Source organism: Panthera leo, chromosome F3 (assembly GCF_018350215.1).
Source record: "Panthera leo isolate Ple1 chromosome F3, P.leo_Ple1_pat1.1, whole genome shotgun sequence".
Lineage (NCBI taxonomy): Eukaryota > Metazoa > Chordata > Mammalia > Carnivora > Felidae > Panthera > Panthera leo.
Genome location: NC_056696.1, coordinates 67,098,767 through 67,115,450, shown reverse-complemented (window position 1 = coordinate 67,115,450; position 16,684 = coordinate 67,098,767). Strand labels below are relative to the sequence as shown.

Genomic DNA, 16,684 nt, shown 5'->3' with positions numbered 1-16,684 from the left:
ACCTCCCAGACCCACCGACCACCAGGACCCCTCTCCTCCCGCAGGGCTCACCTGCCCCTCCCTCTGCCCTCCCCCTGCCCTCCCCACACAACCCAGCCTCCCAAGGCTCGCGAATGGGGCTGTTTCTCCGCGAGCCACAGGGAGGAAAATGGTCCTGAGGCCAGAGCAGACCCCCCTTTTATTCTGTACTTGGATTGCCTGTGACTGCCTAGTCCGTTTCCTGTTCGGATGTCAGGCGTTAGGTGGATTTGTGAGTTGAGGGAGACAAGATGGGTCTTTGAAGGTAGGGCCTGAAGAGGAAAAAGGAGGCTGAAGGGGGGGCGGCGTCTGTCCTTGGGCTCCTAAGGGAGGCTCTCTGGGAAACATCCTCACGGCGACGGGGTTGAGACGGCCAGCTGGCTTTCCCAGAGGGTTCCTGGGGGCGAGCCGGAGGGGGCTTGGGTTTCCCAGCCCTGCGGCTAACACTTCCTCACTGGATCTCCCCCACGGCGGCAGGCTGGGGGCCGCCGTCCGACCTGTGCAGAAGGGCAGTTCCACAGGTTGACACAGAGCCGGAACTCGAATCCTTTCCCCCTCCCGACACCTGCTGGCTGCTTCAGCAAGGCGGCCGGAAACGGAAGCCTTCTCCTGCTTTGTTGGGCTTCCTGGAGAAGGGGGAGCCGGTCCAGGGATGACTCAGCACCCTGAATAGAATCCAGTGCTGACCCGTGTGTGTGTGTGTGTGTGTGTGTGTGTGTGTGTGTGAGAGAGAGAGAGAGAGAGAGAGAGAGAGCGAGATGGCGGGGGATGGGGTTTTGGCACCTCATCTGGGAAGAGCCTGGAGCAGGGGACACCTTCCAGGGCATAGCACAGACCATGTGCCCACCCTGTCAAACCCCTGTATGTGTGGCTCAACTCGGCCTCTTTCCCGCATGTCTAGTGTGGGGTCCGCCTCAGGGTCTCCTGTTCTCTTGGGATGAGGTCAGCGCATATGGATACGAGTAGAGAAGGGAGGTCCAGCCTTAGGTGCTTGGCCATCGGTCGCAGAGGGGCCTGGAGGCCGCTGAGATGGCCCTTCCAGAGGCCCTCCAATGACCGTGGTCCCCAGCAACCCCCCAGACTGCTCTGACCCTCACCCCACCTCCCCATTCCTCCCCCGGTCCCCACCTCCCCACCCCCAACTCCTACACAGTGCCCTGACCTCACTGGGGCCTTTGTCCCAGCCCCGAGGCCCTGTCTGTAGGCCTGTCTCCTGCACAGGGAGAGAAAGGGCCCCATTGTCCCGGCCGTGCAAAGACTTCCAAAAATGCTCAGCCCGTCAGACCCCTGGGGGTGGGAGGCGCCCCCTGGGGGCTGCGGTCAGATCCCTGCCTGAAGTGAGGACCCAGGTTCCTTCATTACTCCTTCCTGAGATCTAGTAGCTTCCTGCCCCACCTGCTGCAAAGCAGCCCGCTTCCTCCCAGGAAGGAAGAACCAAAAGATTTGGGGCAGAGCAGGAGGAAGGGGCTGGAAAGGGAGGAAAACCGAGAAAGAGGGAGAAGGAGGAAGAATGTGAGGCAACTCGCCCACCGAAGGACTCTGGACTCTATTTAATGGTCTGAGTGGGTGGATCTTGCGACCTCTGTGTTTATTTCCTGATGTTTTCTTTCCTTAGTCTTTGGATAGCTTGTTAGCCGAGGGAGGGCTGCTGACCCCTTGGGACTGGGACATTTAAGGGGAGCATCCCACAGCCCCTTGACCCGTGTTTATGGCCCCCAAGAGGCATCTAGGGACTCTTAGTAGCATTGGCAGGGGACGTTGCTCCGTGCCTCAGTTTCCCCATCAAGGTGAGCTGACGTTCTCTGTGACATGTGGGGTGACTAGAAAAGGAAGGATCCCAGGAGAAACCAAGGGATTCAGGAGTTGTGGGGGGGCCGCGGAGAAGGGGGAAGGGCAGGTAGAGGATAGGACAGAAGAAGGGAGAGCAGGGGGAAGGGTGGGCTTGTGAGTGGTGAGGGAGGCTGACCGAGGGCCAGAGCTGGTGGGGCACCTCCCCACCCCGAAGCCCTCCAGCCACCTTTCCCGGGACGCTGGGGCACTGGCTTGTCAGCAGCTGAGCCCACAGCTGCTGGGAGGTGGTTCCTCGACGGTGGCCCCCTGGCATCTGCCTCCGTTTATTTCTGGAGCCACAGCTGAGTCATGGGGGTGGGCAGGGTGACTGGGGCTGGAGGAGGGGAGCTTGTGACACTGGGAGAGAAGACTGCAGGGGACAAGAGGGTTCCAGGACCTGGGTCCCTGGGGTCTGGGCTCTATCCCTGTCGTTAGGTTCCCGGAGGGGACCCTGGAATAATGGGGCCTGGGGAAGGCGTGGGGGAGCAGGAGCCAAAATAGGCTGCTCCTGGAATGTGGGAGAAGACACGAGTCTGATCGGGGTGTGGGGTGCTAGGTTGGGGAGGGGAGGGAAAGGGCCCCCGTGCAGACAGAGGAAACAGTTCTGTGTTTCCCCCTGCTTCCCACCGCAGACTCCATGGGCCCTGGCCTCAGGCCCTCACTTCGGTCCCTCTTCCGTCCCTGAGCCAGCGGCATCAGCCCCCTGAGGCTCCCTCTTTGTCTTTCCCGAACACCTGCGGACTCAGGGGTGGCACCTGGGTCCTGTGTGTCAGCACTCGCCACGTTCACAAAGAGCATCTCCTGCCCCAGCTTCGAAAAACACTCAGCCTGCTGTCGGATGCGTCCTGGACCGGAGCCTCCCTTGCAGGGTGGGAGTGGGCCCGGTGGGGACCCAGGAGCCTGTCCCCCAGTCCAGAATCCTCTTGGGTTTCTTGGGCTTGGGTGGGCCCGGTCCCCGTCCCCTCCCCCGCCGGCGGGCAGCCCAGAGGGCACATTCCAGCTGAAATTAAACCACATTCCTCCTTCCCTGGCTGCCAAGGACGGCAGAGCAGACGGCAGCTGAGACACCACAGGGTCAAGTGGCAGCAGCTGGTCCCCAAAGAGGGGCTGAGAGGGGGGCTGAGGGGGGCTTCAGGGCCAGGGCCTTTGGAAGCAGTGAGTGAATCTGAGTGATTGTAAGAGGAAGAGGGGCGGCCTGCAGCGGGAGGAGTACGGGTGAGACTCTGGGAGCCACAGCAACTGCTGCACTGAGGGGAGACCCAGGAGCACCTTCTCAGGGGACCCTGGACGGCCGCCCTCCGCACCCCTGCACTGGGCTCGCACAGCAGGCAGGAAGGCCGCGGGGCCCTTTGAGAGGCCCCGTCTGAGCTCCCTGGGCCGGAGCCCAGAGCCCAGGCCTTTGATTTCCTCTGAGACCCCGGCGGGTGGCGGGCAGTGGGGCCCGTGGCAGCGACAGGGACAGCATCAGCCTGGCTGAATGGAGAGCTCAGCCCCTGACCTCACCCTCTGGCGCCTCAGCCGGCACAGCCTTATAAGGAAGTGCCCCAAACAAACCGAGGAAGCCACCTCCGGCCCCCCACCCCACCCCCACCCAGTTCAGAGGCTATATTTACTCAGTGGAGGCCCCAGAATAACCTCCCACTTGTCCTCGTGTTGGGAGGGGGGGGGTGGCGGGGGGGGGGGGTGCTGCCTGATCATTCCCTTCTCTGGGGACTCCACCCTCCGAAGTGCTTCTGAGGTCTGACTCCATCACAGCCCTTAGTCTGTTCCTTCCTTCATCCATCCATCTGTCCGTCCATCCGTCCATCCGTCCATCCCTCCATCTCAAGGGCCCCCAGAGGCACTGTGTTGGCCAAAGCGGTGCTTTCCTGGAGCTGAGATGACGGGGTCCTCCTACTGCCTGGCCTCTCCTGCAGGCCCTGCACAAGTATGTCCTCTCTGCGGGGAGGTACCTGGGGACTCCGTCCCGGGCTCTCTCCAGGTGACCTCTAGGCCAACCACCCTCTAGCTCTTGTCTCCACCCTGGCCCTCTCTGCTGGAGGTCGCAACTTCCTGCCGGATGCTCCAGCTCAGAAGATGGGACGGCCCTCTCCTGCTGCCCAAGCCAAAACCCTGGGAGCCTCTGCGGCCACATCAGCCCCCATCCCCCACATCAGGTCACCTGCTTCCCTTTGTACACCCTCGTCGTGCCCACCGCCACCAGTGCCCCTCCCAGACCACTGCAGCAGTCTCCCTGGAGCACTCCTGCCCCCTCCTATCCACCCATCAGCAGCATTTGAAAATGCAAACCTGGTCATGCCCAACCTGATGACCCCAAGCCCTTCAGAGTCTCCTCGTTCCCCCAGGAAGAAGGGTGTACTTCCTGGCCACCTGGTGAGGCCTGGGCCCAGTGACTCAGACTCTTTAGTCTCACTGTGAGCCTTCTTCCCCCTCATTCTCCACCTCCAGCCACACACACCTTCCTTCTGCTCCTCATGCCCAGACTCTGTCACCTTGCACCAGGATTTTGCACATGCTATTCCCTCTAAGATCCTTTCCCTCCTCCTCCTCCTCCTCCTCCTCCTCCTCCTCCTCCACGTCCTCCCCCCACTGGCCAGCTTCAGGTTCTTGGGGCAGGCTTCCCCCTCCACCTGTCCCCATACTCCCTCAGCCCAGATCAGGTGAGGTCCCCTGCTCTGTGCTCCCACAGCCTCCTAATCGTCTGTTTTCGAACATGACTTCCACTCAGAAGCCCTCGTTCAATTAGAAGGGAGCGAGGAACCCTGGGTTCCCAGGATCTGCGTGGGGCACAGCACGTAGATGCTCAGCAGATATTTATCGAAAAGTGACACTCACAGCTGTTATCCCCACCAGGAGTGTCCCTCCTACTGTCTAACCCTCGTTTGCTGCATAGACACACTGCCATTTCCAAAGAGAACACGCTTCCCGCTACGTACCCCCGTACCCCCTTTAGGAAGGTCCTCACTTCTAACTCGCATCCTTCCCCACTCCCACCCCCATTTAGGACCGTGTGGGTAGCTCTGTTGGGGACCAGGGATCCCAGTGTCAACGGGCAGGATGGGCACCGGGGACAGGGAAGGACTGTTTGGCGTGGCCTCTGTCCTTGGCCCCTCGCCCAGGCGGTGGTGCCCGAGGGCCTGGGGAAATCAAGCACAGTGCTCCTCTGTCCCTTTCGGAGGGGCAGGGAGTCGGCCTTACTGTCCTGGATGCCCAGCAGGGTCAGACGAGGCCTTGTCAGCAGTGGGCGCAGGAAGGAGAGAGGGGGCTTGGCCAGAAGGGTGGGGACACCCAAGATCCTGAACCCACGGGCAGGGGTGTGTGTGACATGGGGGCCTGGGGCCCCGAGACAGAGACTCCCAAGCGGAGAAGGAGAAAGGCGTGTGCAGAGAAGCAGACAGTACAATTCTATCAGGGCACCTCCTGTCTACCCCTCCTTGGCCAGAGGTCCTGAGTGCGGGCCAGCAGGGCTGGGACTTCCCCTCTCATTGTCCCCCTGCCCTTGGCCTTGGACCTGGGGAGGGGAAGACCCCGCTCCGGGACCTGGGCTTGCCTCCAAATGTGGAACGCTTGTTGGGCAGCCCCACCCCCACCCCCACCGGGGACACTTAGAGGGACGGCCTGGGCCAGGCCTGCTCTCTATCTGGGCATCCAGGCTCCAGGGCCCCATCTCATCCAGGAACCCCTCGTCTCCCTCTGCCCCCACAGGGACCCAGAGGACTCCTGGGAAGAGAGATGGGGGCAGGGAGAAGCTATGGCTGGGGGTGGGGGGGACCCCAGGCCAAACCCCAGCTGACAGCATAGCCCCCTGGGTCCTTCGCACCTGCTGGCCTACCCCTCCCTCACATCAGCATCGCTCTTCGAGAGGCAAGTCCCGGGGAAGATCTAAACCGTGGCTCCCACTCCCCCCAGCCTCCTCCTGCCCCCCAGCCCAGCGCCCCTCACCGTGTGGCTGAATCTGAGGCTCAGAGAGGCCAAACACTGGCCAGAGGCCACGCAACCAGACTGAGGCAGAGCGGGCCTCCTGTTCCCCCATCCTGCTCTGACCCGGCCACTCGGAGGAGACATCACAGGCCAGGCCAGACAACTGTTTGGGTTTGGACGCAAGGGGCTCATTATACTGGCGGCACCGAGGGGCCGGGGTGGGGGTGGGGGGTGCACAAGGTGGGGCGGCCCTGGGCCTAATCCCCTGTCATCAGCGCTGTGGGTAGAGATGATGATGGGCCTGGCTTCTGCCAGCCCTGGGGTCACCCGGACTGCCGCCCGGCCGGCCCCTGGTCCCACGAGGTCGTCCGGCTCCTCCTGTCCTCAGAGGGTGGCCAGGCCCTGGCACTAGCACACCCTGCTTCCTCCCCCAGTCACTCTGCCCGCCCTGCGGACCCCCAAATTAGGGAAGGAGGCGTCCAGACTTGGTAGGTGGAAGCATGACTTTATTCAGGCAGGGATGAGCCAGACACGAGGGGGCAGGAACACAGGGGGTCAGGACATGGGAACACACCCTCACGGGTGGCCAGACACCCCAAGAAGGTGCGATGAGGGGGCACATCACGGTGAAGGGTGCCACAGCCCCCTCTCCTGGGAGGAGCCCTCCCCCACTGGCAGGAGGGGGAGAAAGGGGGTGTCAGGAAAGGGCCTAGTCCTACAGCGGTTCAGCTGGCTTAAGCCTCGAGGGACAGTGCCGGCGGGGTGGCCCCTTCGCAGGGTCTGGGGGCCTCTGTTCTTGGAGCGTCTCCCTGTGCCACCCCTTGCTTCGCCCTGGCCAGTCAGGCCTCAGGGACAGAAACCACAGGTCAGGAGATCATAACTTAAGGGTGCTGCCTCTGAGCAGGGAGGGGGCTCGGGGCCCCCACCCCCACCCCACCAAGTCCTCAGTGAGGGGAGAGGGGCTCTCGCTCTAGTCCTCGCCCGAGGACCAGGACTCCACGTCTCCTTCCCTCTGACCGAACTTCAGGAACTGGCCTGGGCCCAGGTGAAGAGAAGGTCCTGCCCAAGGAGTCTTCAGGGCACCCCCCTCCTCCTCGTCCTCCGAGGGGCTCCTTTGGTCCCCCTGGGGGCCCCCTGGTTCTCCCTGCCCTCCTCCCTCTGACTGCTCCAGCCCATTTACCACCCCCCCATTCACATGCTCTAACTCCTCCTTCAAGCTGGGGACCCGGCCATTGACCCCAAGGGTGTCCCCTGCCCCCAGGCCCGTGTCTCCCACCCCACAGCGGCTCTCCAGAGGGCCAGGGACTGGGTCCTCCCTCTCCAAGGGAGCAGGGTCAGACTCTTCCTCTGAGCCCGAGGGCTCGGGCTCGGTGCTGTCCTGGGACTCCTCACCGGCATCGGCTGCTATGCCTCGCGAGCTGTCGTCCCAGGGAACGCTGACATCCACGGTCTCAGAGCCCGGGACGGTCCCTCTCTGAGGGCCACTCAGAGCGCGGAGGGTGCTGACAGAGGGCCCTGGGCCCCACAGGCCAGCCCCTGGCTCCCTCCCCTCTTCTTCCTCTTTGTCTTCCTCGCCCTCCTCCCCGCTCTCTTCCTCGTCTGCAAACCCATCAGACTCCCCATCCCCTTCCCAGGCTGCAGGCTCCAGCAGCATCTGAGGCCTCTGGCCTGGAGGCTCCACAGCCTCCCCGGGGACCCCAGGAAGGAGAGAACCCTCAGCCTCCAGATCCTCAAATTCCTCTGACAAGTCAGAGTCCTGACCGCATTCCTCCTCCCTCCTCCCCTCCTCCTCCCCCTCCTCCTCTTCCCCTGGCTGGGCCCCACACTCTTCAGAGGCCAGCACACAAGGATCCCAGCCTTCCTTTCTGGTCTCCCCTTGAGGGGGGGGCCTCTGCTCCCCAAGCAGGTCCCACTTGGGGGAGGCGGGGGACCTGAGATAGAGGCCCAGGGGAGTGGAGTCAGGAAGAGTCTCCCCAAGCTCATCAGCCTCGCTGTCCTCTCGGTTCTCCTCCCCCTCCTCCTGGAGATCCTCGGGGCTCCCCTCAGAACCCAGCTCCTCTGGCTCCCCCTCCACCCCTCCCAGAGCCTCCGCTTGGCCCTCCAGCCCCCAGCCAGCCTCCTGGCTCCCCGCAGCCAGGGGCTGGGGCCCAGGGGCATCTCCAGGGATTGGGGTGGGCGACCGGGGCTCCGATGGCTTGGGCGGCGACGCTGGCTCTAACACTGCCTCTTCCCCTGCGTCCTCGGGCCCCTGGGGCCCGGGCTGAGGGGTACCACTTCCGCCGAGAGCGCGGCACAGGGTCTCGGCAGGGAACGCCCCCTCTGCCCCCCAGGGGGCCTCGGGCTCCGACTCCTCCCAGCCCCTGGGAGGCTCCGGGGGGTCTGTGCTCCTCCCAGCCCGGCTGGAAAGCTCTGGTTTCAGAGCAGCTGCCTCCTCTGGGTCTTTTTGGGGTTCTTCCAAGCCCTGCCTCCTCTCTGCCTCCAAACCTTCCTCACCCACGGGTGGCACCACCACCTCCCGCTCTGGTCCCTGCTGGCTGCCCGAAGCAGCCTCACCCACAGCCGTCGAGGCGACCTCTGAGACCTGGCCATCCCTGGGGGCCTCTTCTCCGCCTTCCAACACCAGGTCTCTCCCCTCCAACACTCCCTGGGGAGCTCGGAGGCCCGGGCCCCCCGCTTGCTCTGGCTGGCCTTCAGGGTCCTGGAAGCCCTCGGGGCCTCCCTCCCCCCTGGCTCCCTCAACCGGGACCCTCTGCTCCTCGGGCTCAGGGCCCCCTGGGCGCCCCTCCCCTGCGCTCCAGACCTCCCTTGCGGCCGCCAGCTGCAGCTCTCCGTGCCCCGCGGACTTCCCGGGGAGGCCACCCCACTCCCTCACGTCCAGCTCTGCCTCGGCCTCCTTGCCCCCTGCGGCCCCACCGGGGGGCGTTTCCTGATCTAGTTCCTGGTCCGCCACTCTCTCTTCCCTCCCCTGGTGTCGGGCAGACAGCGGGGACTCCTGCCTTTCCTCTTTCAAAGACCCCGGGGACTCCTGATTCCTCGCCTGCTCCGGGATCTCTTCCTCTATCAGGCACCTTTGACTTTCCTGACCTCTCCCTTCTGGAGGTCTCGAATTGTCTAGGCCCCACTCTCCTGGAGATCTCCGGGACTCCTGGTTCTCCTGTTCTAGGAGCCTCAATGTCTCCTGGTTCTCTTCTACCGACTCCAGTGGTTCTTGACTTCCCCTTTCTAGAGGTTTCATTGTCTCCCGATTCACTTCTCCTGGAGACCACAGGGGCTCTTGAGTTCCTAGAGACTGCAATATTCCCAAGTCTTCTCTTGCTGACTGGAGTGATTCTAAATTCTCTGTTTCCGGAGATCTCATCACCTCTGCACTCTCTTCTTCTAGGAATCTTAACAACTGTTGATTCTCTTTTTCAAGAGGTCGAAATATCTCCTGGTCTTTTCCAAGAGACTTCAGTGGCTCTTGTTTCACCTTTTCTAGAAGTCTCAGTGTTGCCTGGTCTTCTTCTAAAGACTCCACTGGCTCCTGGCTCTCTTTTTCTAGAGGCCTCATTGTCTCCTGGTCGTCTTCTTCTTCTAGAGACCTCTGGTTCTCTTTTTCTAGTGGTCTCAATGTCTCCTGGTTCTCATCTTCTAGAGACCCCACTGGCTCCTGGTCCTCTATTTCTAGAGGTCTCAATGTCTCCTGGTTCTTATCTAGAGATCCCACTGGCTTCTGGTTCTCTTTTTCTAGAAGTCTCAATGTTGCCTGGTCTTCTTCTAGAGACCACACTGGCTCTTGGTTCTCTTTTTCTAGAGGCTTCGTTGTCTCCTGGTCCTCTTCTTCTAAAGATCTCAAGGACCTCTGGTTGTCTTTTTCTGGTGGTCTCAATGTCTCCTGGTTCTCATCTTCTAGAGACTTCACTGGCTCTTGGTTTTCTTTTTCTAGAGGCTTCGTTGTCTCCTGGTCCTCTTCTTCTAAAGACCTCAAGGACCTCTGGCTCTCTTTTTCTGGTGGTCTCAATGTCTCCTGGTTCTCATCTTCTAGAGGCTTCACTGGCTCTTGGTTTTCTTTTTCTAGAGGCTTCCTTGTCTCCTGGTCCTCTTCTTCTAAAGATCTCAAGGACCTCTGGTTGTCTTTTTCTGGTGGTCTCAATGTCTCCTGGTTCTCATCTTCTAGAGACTTCACTGGCTCTTGGTTTTCTTTTTCTAGAGGCTTCGTTGTCTCCTGGTCCTCTTCTTCTAAAGACCTCAAGGACCTCTGGCTCTCTTTTTCTAGTGGTTTCAATGTCTCCTGGTTCTCATCTTCTAGAGGCTTCACTGGCTCTTGGTTTTCTTTTTCTAGAGGCTTCGTTGTCTCCTGGTCCTCTTCTTCCAGAGACCTCAGTGGTTCCTGGTTCTCTTTTTCTAGAGTTCTCAAGGTCTTGTGCTTCTCATCTTCCAGAGAGTTCAGAAACTCCTGGTTCTCTCTTTCTTGTAGTCTCAAGTTCTCTCGATTCCCATCTTCTAGAGTTCTCAGTGGCTCTTGGTTCTCCTTTTCTAGATCTCTCATTGACTCAAAGTTCTCTTCTTGAGACCTCACTAATTCTTGACTTTCCTTCTCTGGATATACAAATGTCTCTAGAGTACCTTCAAGAGACCTCATTAGTTCTTGATTCTCCTCTTCTAGAGATCGCAATGTCTGTGAGTCCTCATTTCCTACAGGCTTAAGTAGTTCTAGAGTCTCTGTTTCTTGAGGTCTCACTACATCTGCATTCTTTTCTTCTAAAGACATCAATAGCTCTTGATTCTCCTTTTCTAGACCTTTAGATGTGTCTAAAGTCTCTTCTTCTGAAGACCGCAGAGATTCTGGATTCTCTTTCTCTAGAGATCTCAGTGTCTCGTGGGTCTGTTCTTCCAGAGACATCAGTGGCTCTTGAATTTCCTCTTCCAGAGACTTCAGAGTTTCTTTTTCCAAAGGACCCTGGGAGTCCTGGATTTTCTTCATGTTCAGACCCCCATCTCCTTGCCATGTTTCCTGCTGCAGACCGTTCACCATTTTGACCTCTATGACTGTTTCTTTCTCTGCCAGCCCCCCAATTTGCCCTTCACCTTCCTCCTGGAATCTGCTGGACATTCCAGACCCATTGGGTTCTCCACCTTTGGCCTCTAAACTAGGGCGGTCAGGGTTGAGGGGTGGGGCTGAGGGGACATGATCCTCAGGGGACTGGCCTGTACTGGCCTCTTGTTGCTCACCCCCGGGTTCCTCTGGTCCTGGCAGGACGCTGGTAGTGATGGCCTCCTTGGCTTTAGCCCATATGGCCTCTGGAGCCCACTGCCTCCCAAGCTGCGGCTGGAGCAGGGAGAGGGGGGCATCCTGGGTTTTGATCTCTGCATCTGTAACAGCGCAGGGAGCCAGAAGGGTGGGCGGGATGGGGGTGCTGGCCAAGGTTGGGGTACGGGCCTGGAGGAATTCTTGGCTCTTCAGAAAGCCTGGCACAGGTGTCTCCAGGGTATCAGGCAAGGGCGAGGAGAGGGGAGTAGGGCTCAGGGCAGAGAGCAAAGGTCCCAGATGCCGGCCCTCTGGCGTCCCAGAGAAATGCAGCTCCAGCTTAGGGTCTGGAAAGGCAGAGGGCAAGAAACAGGGTCAGTAGGTGCTGGCAGGGGCCCCCACTTCCAGCAAGAGTGCCGTGAGCCCTGCCCCCACCTTCCACTGGCTAGTGGAGCTGAGAGTACACACCCGGCTGATGAGGCCAAGGGGTCAAGACCTAGACCTGCCTCCCAGGAGAGGAATGGCTCCGGGGTATAAAGAGCAAAGAAGGAGAGAGTCTGGGGGAATCTGGCCCCCCTCCTCTTACCCTGGAAGCTGAGGGAAGCCTTGGAACCACTGCCGGGGGTCTGCAGCCGGGAGTTCTCAGCCTCTAGGAGGGTCCTGGGGATGAGGGAGGAAAAGTCAGTCAGTCCTCCTCTGCCCAAAGGCCTGCAGGCAAGCCAGCCCCGGAGAACTCGGCTGAGCTTGCGGTCCCTGGCCCCGCAGGCTTCCTCTCCATTGTCACCGCTGTCACACAAAAGCCACACGTGGGGTTATACTTGGCTGTACACGTGAAAGCACACGGACACAGACCCGCAGATATCACACACTTGGTTCACACGGCACCACACGCTTATTTGGGACACAGGGCTAGACTCACAGACACAAGCAGATTCCCACAGTGTGTGTACACACACACACACACACACACACACACACACACACACACCCAGGCCAGTGATCTCATCCTCCCTGTGGGGCCGATTCTCATGCTAATTGCTGCCTTTGTCCACAGTGCCTTCTGGAGGGTCTGAGTAGGGGGCTTCCTGGGGGAAATGGGAATTCTCAGGCCGTTCCCATGGGATATAGGCTCCCTCCTTCTCCCCCAGGGCCCCCAAAGCTGCTCACAGACAAAAGCAAATGAATTCTGCGCTCTCTCTCTAAATCCTTTTCATGCTTCAAAAACCAGTGGCTAAGCCTGCCCAGACCTTCCCCTCAGTGGTTTGATTGGGGGTCAAGGCCCTCATCCTGGGATCTCTAAGCACTCTGGATCCCAAGCCTTTCAGGGCAACGGAGGCCTTTGTGTCCATGACCCTGCCTCAGTGCCCCACGGGGAATGAGGAGGAGGGGGCTGATAGGGGAGGGGGAAGCTATGCTGAACATCTACTCTCTCTCTATTCTTCTTCAAGGGCTCTGAGTCTGATGAGTGTCTGCCATGGTCACACCTCTGTCCTGCTCTCTGGGCTCTGGGCTCCGTGGCCATACAACACTCTCTTCCCCGTCCCAAGACCCTCACTGGCCTTCCCTCTCTGGGCTCTGCCTCCCCTGCCCCCCTGAACCTGTCCCAGGCCCCCTGATTTTGTTGGCCTGTGAATTCTGGGGGCATTGTCCTCATAGCGTGTCTAGCCCTGCCCTCCCACCTCCGTGGCAAAGCCCCTTCCTCGGGCTCATCACCGGGTCCTCGGCCCAGCAGACCAGTTTCCCAGAAGAGACTGTGGCTTTGCCCAAGGCCACAGACTCAGGACCAGCCCTTCCTCGGTCTCAGCCTTTCTGGAGCCAACAGGAAATGTGATCAGCAGAAGGGCTAGGCAGGGCCGGGGCCCTGGGGCTTGAGGGGGAGTCAGTGTGGAAGGGGCCTTGGATGTCACCCGGCCCATGTCCCGTCTCCAGACAGGGAGACAGAGGCCCAGGTCAGGTGGTGAGTCAGCGCCACCCCGCCCCCCACACCTGCAATTCCTCCTTTCTGGGGCTGCCCGGAGACATCACCCTCTCCGCATGAGCACACACACACAGACTGGGCTTTTCAGCCCCTTGGGGGAGGGTCTGGATGGAGATGCCCCACACATGTCCAGCTGTCTCTCCTGAGGCCGTCCCCCTCGGCAACATCACCTCTCCCTGAGGGGTTTCCTGGCACTGGATGCTTCTATGGTCTGGACCACGGGGGAGCAGGTAGGCTCAGGGGGGACACAGCCTGGTATGGCAGGGATCAGTCTAGAATCACAGAATCTAGTGGTAGCACAGTTACCAGCACCCATGGCCCTGAGCCCCTTGGTGGGGGGGGGGGGGTGTCTCTGCCTCGGGCGCGGGTGTGTGTGTGTGTGTGTGTGTGTGTGTGCCTGGGCGGGCGGGTCCACCCATACCTGTATGTGGCCACCTCCAGGCTGAGGGACATCTTGAGGTGTGCCAGCTGCTGCCGACCTTCGAGGACCTGGGCAATCTGGCTCTGCAGGCTCTCCTTCTCCTGCTCCAGGGCCTCCACGGCCAGCTGCAGGACAAGCCAGAGGCAGCCAGTGAAGGGGCGGTTGCCGTCCAACCTGCAGCCCCCTTGGCGGCCGGGCCTCCGTCCCCCTGCCTGACTTCTCTGGAGAGCGGATTCTGCCTGGGGCCGAATCCCTCCCAAGAGGAGGAGGTGGCCCCTCTTGCCCCTCTCCCGCTGTAGGGGGGAGGAGAAGGAGGAGAGGAGATGGGTTGGGGGGGGGGGGGAGTGGAAGCGGAAGCAGAAGGAAAAACCATTCATCAAGAGGCCTGGGGCCCCGCAGGGCTGGAGGCCAACCCCGGTCCCAATCACGGTCTCCTGGTCCTCACACCAGCCCCCACCCCCCTCCGCTTCCCACAAGTTCTGGAATCTTTCTTCTCAGAGAGACGGGGCGGAGGCGGGGGAGGGGGGGACCTCTGTCTGGCCCAGGCAGGAGGCTGTTTTCTCAGCTGCTGGTCCCATCGCACCGTGCGAGGGGGAGCAGCTGTCCCAGGCCTCTGGAATGTGCGAGGAGAGCTGAGAAGCCTAGACACGGGAGAAGGGCTGGTGGCCGCACACCCAGGGCCCCTGACCCCCCCCCCCCCGTAGGAGGGAGGAGGGCAGTGGCCAGACCCGCCGACTCCGCGCTGCGGGGGCGGGTAGCGGTGTCGCGCGCATCTTCCGAGGGAGAGGCCCAGGGACCGTCCGGACAGTGAGGAGGAGGCCACCGCGAGCTTCCTGCGCCCCTCTGCCCTCCCGGGAGGCGGGGCGGGGGGGGGTGGGGGGCGCGCTGTGACGGGGCCCCGAACCCCCGCCGTTCCCGCCCTCCTCTAGACAAAGCTGGGAAAGTCAAGGGCCTCCGGCCCCAGGTCGGCCTCCCTGAGAAGCGGCCCCCGCATCGGCAGCCCCTCCGCCCCCGCTCCCATCCCCGGGCCACCCCCCCCCCCCGGGGCCCGCCCCGCTCGCCCGCACCCCGCCGCGGTCACCTGAAACTGCTCGGTGGCCCGCAGCCGCTCCTGCCAGCGGCCCTCCAACCGGTGCTCCAGCGCGGCCCGGCGCTCCCGGAGGCCGCCGCGCTCCGCCCGCAGCTGCCGCAGCTCCAGGCGGCCCTCGCGGGCGCCCTGCACGGCGCGGCCCAGGCGCTCGCGGGCCTGGCCCAGCGACGCCTCCATGAGCGCCACGCGCTCCTGGTAGCCGCGCACCGCCCCGCGCCACGCCTCGCCCAGCCGCCGCGCCAGCTCGTGCAGCTCGGGGGCCGGCGCGGGGGGCCCGCGGGGCGCGGCGGGGCGGCGGGGGGCGCGCGGCCGGGCGCTCAGGGCGGCGCGCTCCTGCTCGTGCGCCGCGCACACGGCCTCCAGCTCCCGCTCCAGCTCCGCCGCCCGCGAGCTCAGCCGCGCCCGGGCGCCCTTCTCGGCCTCGGCCTCGCGCCGGCTGCGGGCCGCCTCGGCCGCCGCCCGCTCCCGCGCCCGCCGCTGCTGCTGGCACCGGGCCGCCACGCCCTCCACCTCCTCCGCCAGGTTGTCGCGCGCCACCTCGGCCGCGTGCTTCTCGCGCCAGCGCCGGTCGACGAGCGCCCGCAGGGCCGCCAGCTCGTCGTCGGCGCGGGCCCTCCACGAGGCGTCCCCGCTCTGCGCCCGGAGGCCCCCGAGCTCCGCGCCGAGCAGCTCGTTCTGCTCCTCCAGCGCCTTGACCCGCGCCACGTAGGCCTCCAGGCGCCGGTTGAGCTCCCACATCTGAAAAGATTCCTCCCCCAGGCAGCCCTCCATCTTGCTCGCAAGGCTGGCCCGCCGACGGTGGAGAGACGCGGGGCGGCGGGGGCAGCCAGCGACTCTCGGAGCTCGGAGGACGGACGGGGGACGGAAAGGGAGTCCGGCGGGGACAATGACGGGGCGGGGTGAGGAGCGGCCCGGCGACTGGACGTCCGCGGAGGGAACGGGGCTATTCATACTCCCGCCGGGCTGGCGGGAAAGGGGGCGGGACCCGGGCCTTAACCCCTGGAGTTCGGGAAGCGGGGCGGCCCGCGTCCCTGCGCCCCGCCCCGCCGTGCTGGAGTCGCGGGGAAAGACGCCACGCAGTGGCCTTCTGAGGGAGGAGGCCGCGAGGAAGGGTCATAGCCCCCCATAAAAGCGGACTGTGCGCGGAACGGGGCCGGTGGAAGGGGGGCCCGGGGCCCGGGGCGGCGGCGGGGCGCGTCTCAGGAGGGGCACCGCTTCTTGCGCTCCTCGGAGGCTCGGTTTCGTCATCCATACGATGGGGGCAGTGGTGGGAGTCTCACGGGGCTGCCGGACGTGTCCCTGCCCTTCAGGTAGCAAGTGCTCACCCTGCTGAAACGCAGACCGACGACAGAGGGACACTGCCCGGCACGTGCTCACGCCCCGGGAAACCGAGAGGTCCGGAGAAAGGTGCGCGCCCCGTGACTCACCTCCGGCCTTCCTACCGCTCTTCCGGGTGACCTGAGGATCGCAGACCCACTTTTCAGGGGGGGCGGAGCCCCCCCCATCCCCGTGCTCCGGACGGGGCGCCCCATCCTGCTCCCCCACCCCCCCCACCGTGTCAGGGGGTTTTTGGGCAGAGGGTGCCCCCTGGTGGCGAACAGATCAGGCCCGGAAGGGGCCGCTCTTTTTCACAAGCAGCCCCAATTCACTCAGCCTTTGTAATGTGCCAGATCCCGTTCCAACGTGTTACTGACAGTCTCTGCATCCTCAAAACGTTCCCTTGAGGGTTCTGCAGTTCTGGAAGCGGAGAGCTCACTGGGGTGGGAGCACTTGGGCGGGCCTTCTGGAGGAGGGGGGGTCCTGGGGCTGGGTAGTGAGGGGCAAGTAAGATGTGCAGTATGTAAAGGGGAGGCAGGGTCAAAAGGGGAGACTTGGGGATCTTCTGCTCACGGAACTCCAACTTAGGCTACGAAGTATGAACCGAGTACCTGCTATGTGTCAGCACCCCGCCCCAGCCCTGGAGGAGCCAGAGAGCTGGGGGAGCACCGAGAACGGAGAGGGCTTCTGGGTGGGCGGAGGAACAGGGTCAGTGACCAGAAGGCCCTGCCACCAATACCCCACCCCTGTCCCCAGGCCAACTGCGCTTTGGAATTGGCCCGGGAGGGGTGGGGAACAGAGGAACTGAGTCAGTGCAGACCGAGGCTGAGGCTTCTCCGTTGTCACATGACCTCACAAAGCCCGCTGTCTGGCTTGGGATGG

The 16,684-nt window shown here is 62.6% G+C and overlaps 1 protein-coding gene across 1 annotated transcript; it reads right to left on the bottom strand.

Annotated features, from left to right (window-relative positions):
- Nucleotides 1-6,236: 6,236 nt before the first annotated feature.
- Nucleotides 6,237-15,391, bottom strand: NES (nestin). The gene is made up of 4 exons (XM_042925769.1): nt 14,477-15,391; nt 13,396-13,520; nt 11,583-11,656; nt 6,237-11,343 (listed from the first exon to the last, which is right to left on the bottom strand). The coding sequence occupies exons 1-4, from the start codon at nt 15,254-15,256 to the stop codon at nt 6,740-6,742; spliced, it is 5,583 nt and encodes a 1,860-aa protein (XP_042781703.1). The 5' UTR covers nt 15,257-15,391; the 3' UTR covers nt 6,237-6,739.
- Nucleotides 15,392-16,684: the final 1,293 nt, after the last annotated feature.